We start from the raw sequence: 17,402 nt of genomic DNA, 5'->3' as shown, positions 1-17,402 counted from the left end.
ACCATAAATCTTTGTGCACAATCAACAATATTGGTAAATTAAAACAGCGGTTATATATTACCGCTTGTTGTTTTAGGTTGTGAAAAATCTCAGCAGTTCTAGTGTCCATAGAAGCAGTTACTGTAGAGGCGGTTTCTGTGCGTAAAGTCAGGAAACGAAAGCAAAATGGCAAAATCATAAGAATGCGCAATTGGAAGAACAGTGCCCAACAACATTAGGCAGATGCTTTAGCAGCTGACTTTCATGCAGATACCACAAAGAATTCATTTTGGCGTAAAGTTGCAAAGAAGTGTATATCCCCCAAACCTTCAACAATTGGTGGTGCCATTAGTGATGAAAACATTACTGATATGTGGAAGAATCACTACCGCAAAACTATAAATTCTTGCTCAAGTACTAAAGAAAAAGAATTTGTTCAATCTCAAATTCTAGATCGGTTAGAATATGATGACATGTTTCCCTTTGTGTGTCGTATTGATGCTATTGGGTCATTACTGTGTAAGTTGAAACTGAACTATTCGGATGGGTCAGACAGAATCTTTGCTGAATTTTTATGTTATGCTGACCACACTATTTGTTGTCATTTAAGTGTTCTACAACTTGTTTTTACGTCATAGCACCTTACCAAAGTCATGTATCGACACAGTTCTTATCCCCATTGTAAAAAATCTTAATGGCAACATCCAAGATTCTGGTGACTATAATCGACTTGTAGCTGTAACCTAGGGACAGTAGAACATCTAATCCTACCATCCCTACTTTAACCACAATTATTTTTAAATTATATGAACATTTTATTCTCAGGCATGCATTGCCGTTCTTAAATACTACCGAAAATCCATTTGGGTTCAAGGCTAATCACAGTAGGCTACCGATAGCCTATGAGTGTATTTCTCTTGAAACAAGCTGTATTATCTTATTTAGCCTAAACAATTCTACTCCAGTTTATTCTACTTTTCTTGATGCTTCCAAGCCTTTGACAAAGTAAATCATCATCTGCTATATAAAGAACTAGTTTTGCATAATGTTCCAATGGGTTTTGTCTGTATTTTGAAGTCTTGGTACAGTAAACAAACCATGCAGGTCCGATGGGACGATATGTTATCAAAACCTTTTGGGATTTCAAACGGAGTCCGTCAAGGAAGGTTGTTTAGTCCATATCTCTGTTATTTACATTGATAAATTATCTTAAAACTTGAACAAGGTGCAAGCCGGATGCTATGTTGGTAATTTTTGTGTTAATCACATAATGATTGTCACGATTTCTTTCTATCTCTTACCAGGAAAAAGACTTGGAAGGTTCAATGACGTAGTTTAATGGGTCAAACCGAAAAGCAGTCAATTAAATGTCGAATAATTCTACTAGTGGAATGATAATCTAACTTCTTGAAGGACTTTAACGAACAGCTTCTCAAAATAACTCTAATTTCGATCAGAAATTATATCAGCATCAATTCTCATCTACTTGTATTCGATTACTTCAACTCTCAATCAACAATAACTTCTGCATCAACTATCAATCCACAACTCATAACACAACTCCCATAATCACATAATCAACTCAATAATAATAATCGCACAAATTACACCAATATTTATAAAAGGTTTGTTCGGTCTAGTAACTTCGAGAAGGTTACGTAATGTTGCATCACACGAACTCATCGTTCGGTCACGTAGCATTGAGCGGCATAAACAAGCAAGTTTAAAGAAAACTCTAGAACTGCACGTAGCAATCGAACGACCTAGAATACACGTTACATAATACAGATTTCGTAATCAGAGGTTACTTCAGGATAATGACCGATGATAACCTATAGCATAAAAATTTTACAATCAAAACAGCACGCTCGATTGAGATACAAGCAGCCCGTCGCAAGACCTCGCACATTGATTGTGACATACGCCCCCCCTTAGAATATTGTTGCAAACAATATAACAACACAATCAATGCAAAACACACCACAAAACTATTAATTACTCAATAAAACAGTTCTCATAAGTCCATCGTTGCATGATCTACCAACGATAGCTTTTCTCAAAACAATAATTACGTTTACTGTGAAAGTTTCCATCGTCCTCAATGACTTCAGTGCACTGGCGAGCAAGATGACCCATCTTCTTACATCGGAAACACTTCCTCTCCGGACAGTCCTTGGCCAGATGACCTTCTCTGTGACAGTTGTAGCAAGCCTTTTCATCAAAAGGGCAGCTCCTGGCTATGTGTCCAATCTCTCCCATCGTTAGCAGTGGTTGTCACGGCAACGTCTGTTTTCCAAATGTCCGCCGTCAGCAACACACTCCCTGGCGAAGTGTCCGCGTCTACCGCATCTATAGCAAACTCCAAATGGTCGTCGCCTGCCTCTTCTCCTCGGTTCTTCGCGCTCGTTGTATCCATGACCGTGAGATCGTCGCTGATCATCTGCAGAACAATCTCGAGCAAAGTGACCATTCTTGCCACAAAAATAACAAGTAACTTCAGAATTTCTCTCAATAATATTTTCGATTATAAGATCATCTAAAGAGTTTTGTAAACATAACGCTTTCACAGTCCCACTACAATACGGGGTTTCGATATATATCCTTGCTAACGGTCCTTGGATTGAAGTGTTATTTATCGACAACACAATTCCAGTTTTTCCCGTTAACTGACTGTCTTTAACCAAATCTCTCCTCACCATTATACCCGTAGAACCAGAATCACGTAAAACTTTTACCTTTTTGTTTCCAACTTTTCCATCCACTACAGGTAGGTATTCTTCAGGTATTATTTTTTCGCAAACATCTTCATCCGGTCTCTCCTCGTCAAGCGCTGGTTCATGAATCATTATCGCACAACCACCTCGATAAACGTCCGTGTCTTTATCTTTTCCAGACTGATTGGATAAAGAAAACGACTTGTCCTTGCATTCCTTCGCTTCATGTCCTTGCCTATTGCAACGATTTCACCACTTCCTCGACTCTTGATGATTTCTGTTAGTTTTCCTCCGGCAGTTAACAGCCTTATGACCTAAGCCATTACAATTAAAACAACGTACATCTCTTGGAACAGCACCTCTTTTAAAATTATTTAATTGTCCTTCGTCATTATCGCATGACAACGTCTCTTCGGTCGACAACTTTCACCATGAGCAACTAAGTATTGTTCCGCCACACTGGCTATTTCTTCTAGAGTCTTCGGACTTCTTTCCATTAAATAAACAGACAGATCTTTTGAACATGAATCTGTGAATTGTTCCTTAACTATAAGGTTTGCCAATCCGTCGAATGATTGATCGTCCCCCGAAAGTTCAAACCATTTTAACAAAAGGTTTCTTAAACGTTCAATAAATTGACCTGGGCTTTCGTGTCGTTCAGGCTTTGCCTCACGGAATCTTTGACGGTATCCATGCTCGGTAAAATTGTATCGCTTTAACAGAGCTAACTTCAATCTGTCGTAATTCATGGCTTCTTCTTGCGAAAGTCTTGACTATACATCAAGAGCTTGTCCCGATAATAACATGCTTAGCTGGGTAGTGCACAAATGCCTGCAGTTAGCATGCTTCCTTGATTACTTCTGCACTCCTTTTGTCACGTGTACTCCGCGAGGCAGTACTCTGTTTTATTCGTATCATTTCATTCTGGCAGGCTAGCGAACAACAGCTTCTTTTGTTCTAGTTCTAGTGTTGAGTTTAACAATCTTACGTTGTGTATTTTGTTGCAGAAATTGCGATTCGATCATTTTTCTTTTGTTAATACATTCAAGAAAAATAACCGTCTTTGTTCATGATCGAATCGCAATAGGATAAGGTTAATTTAAAGAAATTTGTGGAATGGTGGTGATAACATGCGCCTTTCCCAACTGTAATTTTGAAACAGCCGACGTGCCCGAAGCGGTTGCTTGTGTGGTGCTGCAAAGTCACACGTACAGTCATGCTGCTACGACGCGCAACGCTCCAGCGCCCGTAAACCTTGGCCCGAAGCTAAATCGACCTACTGTAGATATTGGAGTTTCTCCAGAAGAATGGAGCGTGTTCACCAGAAGATGGAAGGCTTTTAAAGAAGGTTGCAGCATTCCTGATGAAGCAGCTTCAGTCCAGTTATTTCAATGTACCGGCCAAGCCCTAGGGGACAGCCTTCTCCAAGCTGACGCTGAGACAGTGAGCAAACCTGTAGATGAACTTTTGCTTGCAATGCGACAACTGGCCGTTATACCTGTCGCCACAGGGGTGTTACGGTCAGAGTTTATGGCGATGCACCAAATGCGCGACGAAAAATTTCGCGCTTTTGCAGCTCGTGCTCGAGGAAAAGCGGATATATGTGCGTTCACTACGAAATGTTCCTGCGGGCTGAAAGTTAGTTATACAGATCACATGATCCGCGACACACTACTCAGTGGAATTTCGGACAGTGAGATTCGTCGCGAAATGATGGGAATGGACAAAGTATTGTCGATTCCCATCAACGATATCATCGCCCTTGTCGAGATTAAAGAAATGGCTCGCAATGCGGTACCATCTCATGACGTTTCGGCAGTGTCGACGTTCAAGCGCAAGAAAAGCCAAAGCCCTATTCCAAGAGACCGTGGACACATCCAGGCAGCACCTTCCTCTCCCAATTGGTCACAAAAAACTCACTGCCCTAAATGCAATAGATTATTCAATCGTTACAGAGAAGGCCCCAGAGGTTGGAACACTACGCCTTATTCCCTTTGTCTCGAATGCTTTCGGTCATCTCGTCACATTCGTCGTACATGGCGGGATACATGGAAGGCAAAGGAAGACGCCCTTCGCCTGCGAGCTGGTCGAACCGATAAGGCGCTGTCTCAGCATACTCGTCCTTTACGTACCTTACAATGTGGAAAACGCGTATTTATCCAAAACCAAAACGGCAACTATCCTCGAAAATGGGACAAAGTGGGAATGGTTGTCGAAACGTTGCCGCATGACAAATATGTAGTGAAAGTTGACGGGTCGGGCAGAATCACAAAACGGAATCGACGTTTCTTGCGAGTAATTCCACATACTAAAGCATGTGCCGATCCCATCCCTCCTCAACCAAACATCATTGCTCACCCACAGAGCCTCCCATCATCTTCTTTTGCCCAGCCTCCTGAAACGGACTACTGCCCTCCCCACCCTCCGCATCACGAAATAGGCCCTAGCCCAGAAATTGGAGAATCTCCGATGTTGCTTCTCGATGCAGATCACAGTCCGCCCGCACTCACCTGCCCGACACCAGCCTCAAGCCCGAAGCTTTGTGAGCCACAGCACTCACCTGAACCTCCAAAGCAGCCGCTACCTTTCGATCCAGTGGAACCAACCGAACCTACAAGTGGAGTCCCTCACATTGAAAAATCGCCTGTTTTGCGCCGTTCCACGCGGTCCCGACGGCCGGCATTGGATTTAGACGCATCCTCTGGTCAATGGGTAATCAAGGGGTCGAGCTCGTAAGTCTACAGTTTCGCCTTACGAGCTGGGGGGGATGCACAAATGCCTGCAGTTAGCATGCTTCCTTGATTACTTCTGCACTCCTTTTGTCACGTGTACTCCGCGAGGCAGTACTCTGTTTTATTCGTATCATTTCATTCTGGCAGGCTAGCGAACAACAGCTTCTTTTGTTCTAGTTCTAGTGTTGAGTTTAACAATCTTACGTTGTGTATTTTGTTGCAGAAATTGCGATTCGATCATTTTTCTTTTGTTAATACATTCAAGAAAAATAACCGTCTTTGTTCAGGTAGCCCACGTCGACTTCTCCAATTTGGCTATTGTAGCATATCTTTCAAATCTTAACAAATAACTATCCAACTCATCCTTTTCTTCAACAAATGATGGCAAATCTGGACGTCTAACTTGCGCCACAATAACATCTCGAGCATTATCATTAGTAGAATTAGATCGCTTACCAATATCCAGCTTTTGTCTTTCTAAATCAAGTCTTATCTTTTCCAATTCATATTGCGCTCTTCTTTCTTCAGCTTCTGCTTCGTACTGCCGTTGTGCCCGTTTTTCTTCAGCTTCTGCTTCGCGTTGGGCTCGCTTCTCTTCAGCTTCTGCTTCGCGTTGTGCTCGCTTCTCCTCAGCTTCAAATTCTGCTTTCCTTATTTCACGAGCAGCTCTTCTATCTTCTCTTTCGTCAGCTTTTCGCTGAGTTTTTTGGTCCATTATCTTGTGATACTCTTCCATCACAAACTGAGACTTCTCATTACCAGTCAGCCCCATTCGTTCAGCCATGCTCCCTAAGTCTTCAATCATCTCATGTTTGACAGTATCCGCCATCTTAACAGCTTGTTGTTAATTTATTGTTCTTTCAATAAATCCTTCGGTATTCTTCGGTTTTTCGGTTAAATCCCGGACGAGCCCCCAGAATGTCACGATTTCTTTCTATCTCTTACCAGGAAAAAGACTTGGAAAGGTTCAATGACGTAGTTTAATGGGTCAAACCGAAAAGCAGTCAATTAAATGTCAAATAATTCTACTAGTGGAATGATAATCTAACTTCTTGAAGGACTTTAACGAACGGCTTCTCAAATAACTCTAATTTCGATCAGAAATTATATCAGCATCAATTCTCATCTACTTGTATTCGATTACTTCAACTCTCAATCAACAATAATTTCTACATCAACTACCAATCCGCAACTCATAACACAACTCCCATAATCACATAATCAACTCAATAATAATAATCACACAAATTACACCACTATTTATAAAAGGTTTGTTCGGTCTAGTAACTTCGAGAAGGTTACGTAATGTTGCATCACACGAACTCATCGTTCGGTCACGTAGCATTGAGCGGCATAAACAAGCAAGTCTAAAGAAAACTCTAGAACTGCACGTAGCAATCGAAAGACCTAGAATACACGTTACATAATACAGATTTTGTAATCAGAGGTTACTTCAGGATAATGACCGATGATAACCTATAGCATAAGAGTTTTACAATCAAAACAGCACGCTCGATCGAGATACAAGCAACCCGTCGCAAGACCTCGCACATTCATTGTGACAATAATATTTGTTGCTTTTTTCCGAGTTTATATGATCGCAAAGATCTTCTAAACTACTGTGACGGTTATACCTCCAAACATGACATTGTTTGTAATTGTAAACATCGTTTGGTTTGTTATTTTCTTCTCGACATTTTAAACTTTCTCGAGACCTACAGGTCTCGCATGAACCTGAGAAAATTTTCTTTATTAAGTCGGTTAAGTACTTAGGTGTTTGTATACATAAATGCTCATCTGATGACCTGAATATTTTGCGGCAAATGCGCTCACTCTATTGCATGGCCAACAAATTAAACTAGCGATTTTACAAATGTTCAGCGACTGTTACGAATACTCTGTTTCGCTCATTATGCAGGCCACGTCTTTTTATGCTTCGCAACTGTTGCATAAATATCGTCTTTCTTGTTTTGATCGTTTACGAGTGGCTTAAAATGACTCATTTAGAATGCTACATAATCTACAACGTTACGTGAGCGCACTTGAACATCACACACATTGATTGCAATACAATAACTTTGACGTCTTAAAGAAAAAACATGTTTTCCTTTATCCAGCGCTGCATTAACTCCAGCAAGTTTCTGGTAACATCTTTGATGAATTCTGACTGTTTTTACAGATCAGACTACTTCAAACATTAACAGCAGCTTCTTTAAGTTGATCATTAATTGATCATACTGTCAGGTTTGCTTCTTTTGTCGTTTTTGTGTGGTAACCATGGACAAAGTTTTGTTAGCAATAAAATTGTGATAATAACAATCTCCGTTTCCAGAAGTCTTACATCATTACAACAAGTTCTAACCTGCATTAGCTCCATCTTGTGACCATATTCACGGACGCATTGCCACAGCCCTCGAACAAATCGACTTCCACGGTCTGTGTACCACGGGTCACAACCTGCATAAAATAGGTGTTATTGAGTTGGTCGGTTATTGAGCTCAAAATCAACACTCTTGGAAACAGAAAACCACGTTGATGCGCAATCTGTTGCGTGCGGAGATGGCATCTGATCATGATGTGGCATTATCAATTATGCAGGTTTAGAAGATTATGTTTTGCACAATTTAAAGCTATTCTAGCGGCAAAATTATATAAAAATATATTACAGTAGTGTCTTTAAATATCTTTCAGGATAGGACAGAGACACGACGGAAGGTATGAAAGTGACTGTAGACGTTTTGTAACAAGCAAAAAAAATTTTTGCCACACATCACATTTCTGGTTCATTTTTTTCACAATTATAGCCAATTAAAATATATCGCCCAAAATACATGGTGCCCCGTGGCGGCTCGTCCATAAAAGGTCTAGATGCTGTCACCCCCTCAGTTGTTTTGTGGAAGAAATCAGTTTAAGTGTTATTCTTAATAAATTTATTAATTTGTTTTACTTTGGCTTATTCTTATCTTTTGTTGTTCACAGTTGTTTCTACAAAAACATGGACTGAATTGCAACGCAGTCCCCATGACTGACGTTTGCTAATGGTTTGGTTTTGGGTTTTTGAATCTTTATCCTCGGACTGACAAAGCCTTGATAGGTTATTCCTGGTAGTTTCGCATGTTTGCAGAGGTCCTTGACGCAGGGCCGGTTAGCGAGATTGGCAAAGTGAAGTTTTTCGATTGTTGAAGTGTTGTTGCCGGAGAATCATTCCATTCACTAGGTGCTGTTGAATGGGTAGCAGTCCTGAAAGTACGTTGATCAAGCGCACACCCTGAGAGTCGAACCAGCGCCGCGTGATCTTGGGCGTGATTAAGGGCGCGTAACCACTGAGATAACCGGGCGGATGGTGAAGTAATTTTAAAAAAGCATAACATTGGCTAACTATTGCTTTTGCTCATGTTAATGATTGATAACGATTTGTGTGGCTTTGCGATGTTGATGCTGATCTGGTCAATCTCAGGAGTTTGGATACATACCAAGTAAATGTTTGGGTCAAAAAAGTTGGTACTGCTGGTCTAAAAGTATTTCTACCGTATCTTTACTTTTGTTGCACAAGTCTTCAATGAAAATGTATTTAATAAATTTATGACAAAATTTGATTCGGAAATGTTGTAAAAAGTTTGTACTCAATTTCTAAAAACTTTACAAGTACCACCAAACTCCATTCTTTCAGCCCCGATGCCAACACACGCCCCATCGGCCTGACACTACAAAGACAGGCGTGAGTGCGCTCTAACCATCTTGATACAGGCGTCGGACTTTTCTGCTCAACCATACACCAATCGAGAATGGCCTCTTCTTATTCTTGTGTATATGGTGCTGAGAAACAGACCACAGACTACATCATCAACAATTGTAGTTTGTACCATTTTTAAGCCACGTTTTGGAGTGGAAGGTCTAAGTGTCTTGGATAATGAAACCAAAGACTGGATGCTCTCTAGTAGCCATCCGGCATAGTCTCAAAATATCATAAATCTGGGATGATAAAAGGATAGACCTGTGGCCCCAGAAGCTCACACGACGACGATCGCTTTCTAAACTGAATTGTCTGACTTGTGACATGCCAAGCTTCGGCTTGCTCGGTTGTTACTTGCTCAGTTTCATCATTTGCCAACTTCCGCAACTTGCTGAAATGTTGCTAGCTCAGTTGTCACTTGCTCAGTTGTCGTTTTCTCAGTTCACAACTGCTAACTTGTAGGAAACTCTGATAAACTTACTTGGAGGAAAAGCATGGGCAATCAAGAAATCTGATTGTGCTGGGATTTTCAGAGGTTTCATTTCGGAATAGTCAAGTGATGCTGGTGGTTCGCTGGATGGTGGTTCACGGGAAGGGTTGGATCGGTTGTATGCAAAGCTTGCCATATCTGGAATTGCGTCCGTAACCACATCGGAATTCTCTTCAACTGGGTTGTTTTGAACATAATCGTCTCTACAAGTCTAAACAAATTATAAGTTACAGTAGCTATAAAAATGCAAATGAGTTGCTGGCCATGCTTATTGCTTAGTGAGTTCCTACTTTGGCAGAATGTTTGAAAAATCTAACTCTATTGTGCCCAGCATCATTTTAAAATGCTATTTACAAATTCACTATTTTTAAATAGTTAATATAAATTTATAAATAGTGCATTTAAATTTATAAATTCACCGATTCTTTTTAACATGTTGCTAGATGGTAAATATCAAGATTGTTAGGGACAAAAACTTGGAATTCTAAATGTTGTCATGTTTTTGGAAATTGTATCAGAAATATAGCCTTGTAAAACAGTTTAAGTTTTTCAATCAAAATGCGAAACAACGCTGGAGGCAAAAAAGTTAAAGTTTAGTTTTAAAATTATATGCTCTTGGTGTTTCATCTTCTAATTCTACAAGTCATTAAATTACTTCGGTGTCCATCTTCCTTTGTGCTGTTATCATATCTCTCGTATTTTTATGCGAATGAGTTGGGTTTGTTAAACGAGTTATTTACTTCTAAGTTCATACCAAACTTTAAATTCTAGTGTAAACTTTAATTAAACCTTAACCCCGCATACACGCGATTTAATTCTTGCATCTCCATCGATGATTCATTTGCGATTGCTGAGTTTCCTCATTGTGAGAACTGAATTTCGAAAATAGCAGTCGATGTCGTCTTACACAATCAAAAAATTATTATTCGTTTAACTCAAGAATGACCTGCATGAAAAACAACTTTGGCTTTCCACTGAGTGTGGGACAATTCGTAGCGTTGAATGGGTCCAAAAAGTTGGTCAGGCTCATTTCTCCATCTTTCACATAAATTGCGTCTCCTTTCGCATAAATGGTGTCATCTTTTCCATGAATAATGTCTCCTTGTTTCCCATGGGAAAGGATGGCGCAAACAAAGCAATCAGATTTGCTGTGATCTTCATTTTGCACTGAGACAAAGTACACAACAGGGTATTTTTATAATTTTTACAAAAATGTAAAAATACGCATGAACTTATTTTTCCGATTGTGATAAATTTTAAGCTGGTTATCATCCCAAGCATTCTGTCATTGTTTTATTTACACACTAACAAATGCTTAGTCAATTAGCGATACTTTATGTTCATAGCATGCTACGACCTCTTTTAGCAAAGTTTGTCAAATAGACATCAACAAAGCATATAATCAAAAAATAGATCCATTATGCAAGTCTAATAAAAAAGTTATAATAGACTAGATTAGTTTTTGAGCGTTAGTTCTATACTTTCATCTCATATGTTAATGCATTTAGCACATGATCAAATAAATCATTATATCTCGCACTTTCTTCCAACTTGATCATAACTTCATTTTGCCTCAAGTCCTGATAAACCTTAACATCTTCATCATCAAATCCCAATTTTGTCGCAATGATTTTCAGCAATTTAAGATCAGCCTCAGACCCATCGCGTGGCACGTGGTTTAAATCTTTTTCGAATTCCTGAAAATAAAAGTGAACTTCAACAAACTTTCAACAATTTTTCAAAAACTCTTGCTCAAGGTCTGCCCGAGAAGCTTGTATGGTCCACGACTAAGGTAGGCTACCAAAATTTAAATTTGAAAAGAAAATATAATCACGTAGGCTATCATGTGTATTATCGATTCCTTTGCTAGTTTTAGTTAGGGAGTTTGTAGAAAAATGTTTGTTTTACCCGCAATCAGATTACTAAGGATAATGCAAGTTGGCAAATTCCACAACAATCTGAATCTTTAACCTACATGTTTATTCTTGTTATTTTATATCCACAAAAACTTTTCTGACGAAAGCACAAAATTATACGAATCAAACTTATCTCAAACGGACTTACATCTTGGATGAAGATCATGAAGTATCCGCGCTTCGCATAGGTCATCTTGTATTTCACATCAGAGCCATTAGTGAAGTTTTCTTTAAGTCTATATAAGACAAAAATTAAAATTGACAAAAAATAAAACCTTAGGCTACACAATTTCATAAACGGCTTGATTTTTAAAATCACGAGTGCAATGAAATGATGAACGTGCCACGAGTGCCATGAAATCAGGCGACAGTTTGGTTTTGCACTTTTAATTCAATTTCTGGAATTATTAAAAACAAAACCTTTCTCTTCTATTTCTTTTTACATGAAAAAGTGTATTGTCTCAATTGTTGCGATAACGTTATTAGAAGTAGAGAAGACCACTAGTGCAGGATAATATAACGTAAACTGACAATCACTATTGACATCGGAGAAAGCTGTTGTACTATGAGCTAGTCACTGCTAGTATAAACAAAATGATTTATTAAAAAAACGGACAATTCCGTTCACACATAAGCAAACTTCAAAAAGCAAATATTATAGTGAAAATATCCTATGAAAAGTTGTGGATAACAATAGTTCATAACAGGTCTTCACAAGAGTAGAAATAAGGGAGGTGATTGAAATGTAGACCTGTAACTAGTGAGTTGCGCAATCCAGAAGAGCCTGTAAGATATTTAGGCCTACTGTTACGCTGCCTAGTGATCGAATTCACGAGTCCAGCTGTTTTGCTCTCTTAAAAAATTCAGTTTAGTTTTTGAACTGAATTGAAATGGTCAAATTTATCAGAGTAAAGACAGATTATTTACGTTTATCAAGCATTTAAAAATTTCTGTCTCACTCACTGCTGACATGACCAGTTTTACTATAACTCTTTCTATGCAGTTCCATAACTGGGATTAGTTTTCTTATGCCAGACCTATAACACATACAAAGATTAGAAAGATCAAAATAAATCTTACAGGAGAGTTTGACTGAATGCAAAAGCATTCAACTTACAATACAACGATATTGCTGAATATTGATTCGTCATAAGGCATGGTATACTTACGCCGCAGCTCCTTTACCAACAAACTTCACTTCAGAACGGAGTTGTGTTGTAATAGAAGGAATTTGTACTTGTTGCCTTTCATGCTCACAATCCAAGTTTTGCGTGTCTTGTTTAAAGCGGGCCAATTCATCGTTCACTTTAATCATAATCTGAAAGTCAGATGAATATTTTTTGCTTTAAATCACTGTATTGATTGCATACCAATCAGACCAAAGAACCACTTCACTTTCAAAACTACTTAATGAAAGCTTCGTACCTTCACTGTGGGTGGTCATTTACCACTCTCAAATGTTAATCAAATTAAGTGAGAGTTGCATGGCTACATTTGTCTAATTGAACATTATTAGCCTACAAACGCTTCTACAGCAATGTTTCTGAACTTGTGGTACGCAAAGACCTAAAGGTTTATCCAGTAACATGAGCATTTAATAAGCGCAAGATTCTTTGTAGGCTACTACTGCATTAAGATTACAGGCTACCTGCATCAGTTCCAGCTGGTGGCCATGCTTAAGCAAGCATTCACATAAGGTTTGAATGAACCAACTGCCATTTTTTTTATCTCGATAAGACACAAAGGCTGTAAAAATGAGAAGTGTTTTCAGTAGCATACAAAGCATTGTTGTCATTTAGGTTATATGTTCAGCGGCCAATCAGAAGGCAATTCTGCGGGGAAAAGTTTAAGATATCAGGCTTTTTAAAACTCGCAACATTTTTTGTCAAAATCGCACTTGGGAAGAGTCAAAAGGCGAGTTTTGAAAACACAATGCAACAAAACTTTTGCAGCGTATATAAGGTTAATAAAAAAAGTGCAATTAAAGATCATACAGTATTAGAAACTGCCAATCGTGCTCAAACAATAAACCGTCATTGCACTCTTTCCAGATTGTTCGTAAGTGTTTGTCCGAGTTCGACACTAAGATTCATGAGGCATTGATCATCAAACCTTTAAACCCAGGGCTCAACAGGCAATATTTGCTTGCGGAGCTTCTTATCTTTTAACAGTTTTTGATTGAATTATCACGTCTTGTGCTTCTCGCATTTACTTTGTTTTGTGCCACTATCTCTTGTGCTTCTGTCTTTCTTGCGTAATCTGCCTGAGTCCTTTTCTGAACAATCAATTAATTTTCCCTCTGAAATACTTGACCCGTTGTGCTGTGTAATTTTCAGTTATCATTTTGTGTGAGCGAGGCAGTTTATCAAATGTTTAGATGTGACCATATTTTTGCTGTGATACTATATGATTTTTTAGCATTTATTTTAAAAATGTATTTTTCTTATAGGCTTGAAAAGGGCTATATGACTAGCCGAAAAAGTTCGCTTTTTTGTTTTTTGTTTTATAATGTAAAATGTAGTGTTGTTGCTGAGTTATGTCTGTATATGGTTTAAAAGAGTTACCTCTCTACCCAAATTGTATTATATAAGGTTTGGTAGCCTACTGATTTTCGAATGCCAACTTTTCTGATAGGCTACTTGTCAGATTTATCAATGTGTGTTGCTGGCATGCTTATGGAAATTTCGACATCATAGGCAAACGTTGCGCGTTATCCCCGTGAAAAACTTTTCATCCGCGTTAAATCTTGTCTTTTGATATGTCAAAATGCCCTATCTGCTGCAGCAACCTGCGGATTACAATGTCGCTATAAGTTTTCTGTTTCCAGAAGTCACGGTCTTGTACTAGCTCGCTCAATGTCGCTAAATTGAGTTCGGTCCATGCCTGGATGTTGCTTGCCACGCTTCCTTTTTCCGAACTGTTAATTTTATTGTTGTTTTTAGTTTATTGTAGTGTGATAGCTTTGTTGTAATCAAAAAGTCTTCTATTTTCATGTGGTCAAACAGCCTTTTGTTTGTTATGCTTCTCATGGTGTGATGTTGGAAAGTAGTGAGTTTTTTCATTGTTATGAAGGTCCAATTTTTGCATTCTAGACTGTAATACACGACTGGTAAAATGTAAGCGTTGAAAATTTTAAAATAATTTTCCTCATGGAGCGAGATTAACTGTGCTGTTCATTTTATCGGTCATATACTTGGTTTTGGACACATGCATATGAAGGCTGCATTTAGCAGCATTTTTTGGCGGATTATCAAAGAATTCTTGTATTTTATGTTTCGAGTTGTTGATGAAGGCCATGTCCTCTGCATAGCTTAGGTTGTCTTCTGCATAGCTAGAATTATATCACCTAATCTATTAATCAATTGATTCCACAAATTTTTACAGTGATATCGCCTGACAACACATAAATTCAACAGACAGCAATCAAGACTGTCGGCTTAAGTCGAAGAAAAGAGCCTCATGAAACAACAACACACTGACTCCAACACCATTCGTCAAACCATGTGACTAGAGAACTGTGTTTTTCAAGCTAGTGCAACTAGTGCTGCTATCACAGCGAACTCGCAGCATCAAATAATCAATCAAGTTTATTTCGGCATAGCTCCACATTCATTTTTAATGTACACATCAGGAGATATAACAAATTGCTTTTTTTGATATGGAAACTACACCATATGGAAGCACCGAAAAAAACATGCGGTTATCTAAGTCAAGGTGCCCCCACATGGGTTGTTTTACTGGACACACACAATAGAAAGTTGGATTAATAGCACGAAAAAAAAAACAATATCAACATCAGTAATCAACAAGTTTATCAGGCTAAAGCAGGTCATTAGAATCTACATTGTGAAGTAAATAGCGAGAAATATCAACACTACAACGGTTCTCTTATCTTACTTGGAGGCGTAGAGTATGCAATTAAAAAGTCCGGTTCAGCAGTGAATATCACAACCGCGTCCTGAAACTCCTTCTCTGCGTCGGTTTGGACATCCGGGTTTATTCTTGCTGGTTTATCTTTCCGGCGTCCTCTACAGGCCTGAAACAAAAACATGTTTAAGCTAGCAATTGGATGATTTTGGAAACAACAAAGACTCTTTCGAAGACTTTTTTCAATCCAGCTTTACCCATAAGCGACACCTAGTGGAAGCAATACTTCACAGATAACACTTCGACAACAATCGGAAACGTGACACTGGGCTTGCACCAATGGTTAAATACTTCTATAAGTACATTTGCCTTTTCAGTTTGTATACAAAGTTTCCACAAGAAAAATTGCAAATAACTATAACAACTTCACCTGAATAAAGAACAGTTTAGGTTTTCCTCTGAGTGAAGGACAACTCTTGGCATTAAAAGGATCCATGAAATCTGTCAAATGCATTCTCTTATCCTTCACCTTAATGCCGTCACCTTTGCTCCCATGGGATAGAATAGCACAAGCAAAGCAATCATGATCGCTGTGGTCCTGAGTTCGTACTAAAATAAAGAAATATTACTTTCTGTATGAAGCAATAACAATAGGCTACGAAAAATAACTGACGAGTTTGAATCATTGTGTTGAAAAAAGATGATGCATGCTGTTTGGACAGCAAAGTATTAATTAATTTAGATCAAATTGAACCAAATCTATCTCTGACAGCTAGAACTGTCAAACTGATACTTCCATATTTTGGCCACATAACGAAAGGGCTGCTAATAAAAAACGTCTGCAATTAAGGAGGAGGGTTGCACATTGCAAAGCTTTGTGGACAAGGATAAATGGGGATCCTGGGATGCGGAAACCTTTTTTTATAGTACAAACAACAAAATTATTTAACCAAACATCTTGATCCGCGTTCTCATACCAATTTTACAACCAGGTTTCTCGTCTGATTGCCAAACCTAAAGCAGTTCATACACACATAAAATCAACTAAAAAATGAACAATGTAACAAGGATGCCCTTTTTTACAAATAACGGATCAACTAAATTTAAACCAGATCCAAATTATGGAACCGAAGTAAGATACTCGCCAAATGTTTGCCGTTGCTGCGCCGCATTCTGGCTATGATCAGATAATCTTTTTGTGCGGCGAAAATTCGACGCGTGTATGCGAAGTGAGAGGACACTTGCCGCTGCTACGTTAACCTTTGCTAAACCTTCGCGCCCTTGCTAAACAAAGATTCAAAGTTTATGCGATTGTATTAACCGACAATATTTCGCCGAATGTCAATGTCTTTGTTATTCTGTAGCAAAAATATTTTTTTCTGGTCAATCTTTATTTACCTTCTGTTTACCTTGGGGACCATTGGATCCCAAAACAAATTTCGCTCTGCCATTTTTAAGGACATATAGCAGATGCAATATTGATATACCTTGAATTTTCACAGCTTTGTTTGATCTTTAGGAGAATATAATAATTATTGATCTCAAGCACAGGTTTGGAGCATAGAAAAAATAATAACATCTTGTATGCTTGTACCATGGGGTCCAATGGACCCCAAGCCTGCTGCAGTCAACATAATCTTGCATTACAACAGCAACAAACGTGGAGTCGACACTATTGACAGAATGGTTAGAAACACAGTTCCAAGATAATGACGAGAAGATGGTCGATAGCTCTATTTTACAATATGATTGATGTCACTGCTGTCAATGCTTTTGTGATATGGCAACAATTGCAAGGCGAAAATGAGCAGCACATTTGGCACGGAAGCGAAGAAAATTTGATCCAACTAGGAAAAAGTCTTGCTGGATTACTACGTCAACCTAATAAAATAACTGCCTAAGTCATTTTTTTGCAAAAGTGAGATATTATACGAAAGTGATTAGAAAAACAGAGCGGTTGTTTTAACTGCG

The 17,402-nt window shown here is 38.6% G+C and overlaps 3 protein-coding genes across 3 annotated transcripts in view; 1 reads left to right on the top strand and 2 right to left on the bottom strand.

Moving 5' to 3' along the window:
• LOC145769256 (uncharacterized) overlaps positions 1 to 17,402 on the bottom strand; it is a 195,889-nt gene that overhangs the window by 4,644 nt on the left and 173,843 nt on the right. The window contains exons 8-11 of the mRNA XM_082580838.1: positions 11,189 to 11,345; positions 10,595 to 10,815; positions 9,640 to 9,859; positions 7,788 to 7,882 (exon numbers count right to left, since the gene is read on the bottom strand). Of these exons, the coding sequence (XP_082436964.1) occupies positions 7,788 to 7,882; positions 9,640 to 9,859; positions 10,595 to 10,815; positions 11,189 to 11,345 (693 nt within the window). The remainder of the gene's footprint in view (positions 1 to 7,787; positions 7,883 to 9,639; positions 9,860 to 10,594; positions 10,816 to 11,188; positions 11,346 to 17,402) is intronic.
• LOC145769255 (uncharacterized) overlaps positions 1 to 17,402 on the top strand; it is a 196,861-nt gene that overhangs the window by 38,800 nt on the left and 140,659 nt on the right. The gene's annotated exons all lie outside the window — the stretch shown is intronic.
• The window catches only part of LOC145768277 (uncharacterized), a 63,324-nt gene continuing 58,441 nt past the window's right edge, over positions 12,520 to 17,402 (bottom strand). The window contains exons 10-14 of the mRNA XM_082579756.1: positions 15,862 to 16,040; positions 15,462 to 15,600; positions 13,213 to 13,310; positions 12,734 to 12,882; positions 12,520 to 12,601 (exon numbers count right to left, since the gene is read on the bottom strand). Coding sequence (XP_082435882.1) covers positions 12,520 to 12,601; positions 12,734 to 12,882; positions 13,213 to 13,310; positions 15,462 to 15,600; positions 15,862 to 16,040 — 647 coding nt within the window. The remainder of the gene's footprint in view (positions 12,602 to 12,733; positions 12,883 to 13,212; positions 13,311 to 15,461; positions 15,601 to 15,861; positions 16,041 to 17,402) is intronic.

Source organism: Aplidium turbinatum, chromosome 4, assembly GCF_918807975.1.
Source record: "Aplidium turbinatum chromosome 4, kaAplTurb1.1, whole genome shotgun sequence".
NCBI classification, from domain to species: Eukaryota; Metazoa; Chordata; class Ascidiacea; order Aplousobranchia; family Polyclinidae; genus Aplidium; species Aplidium turbinatum.
This window is presented reverse-complemented; position numbering and strand designations above follow the sequence as displayed.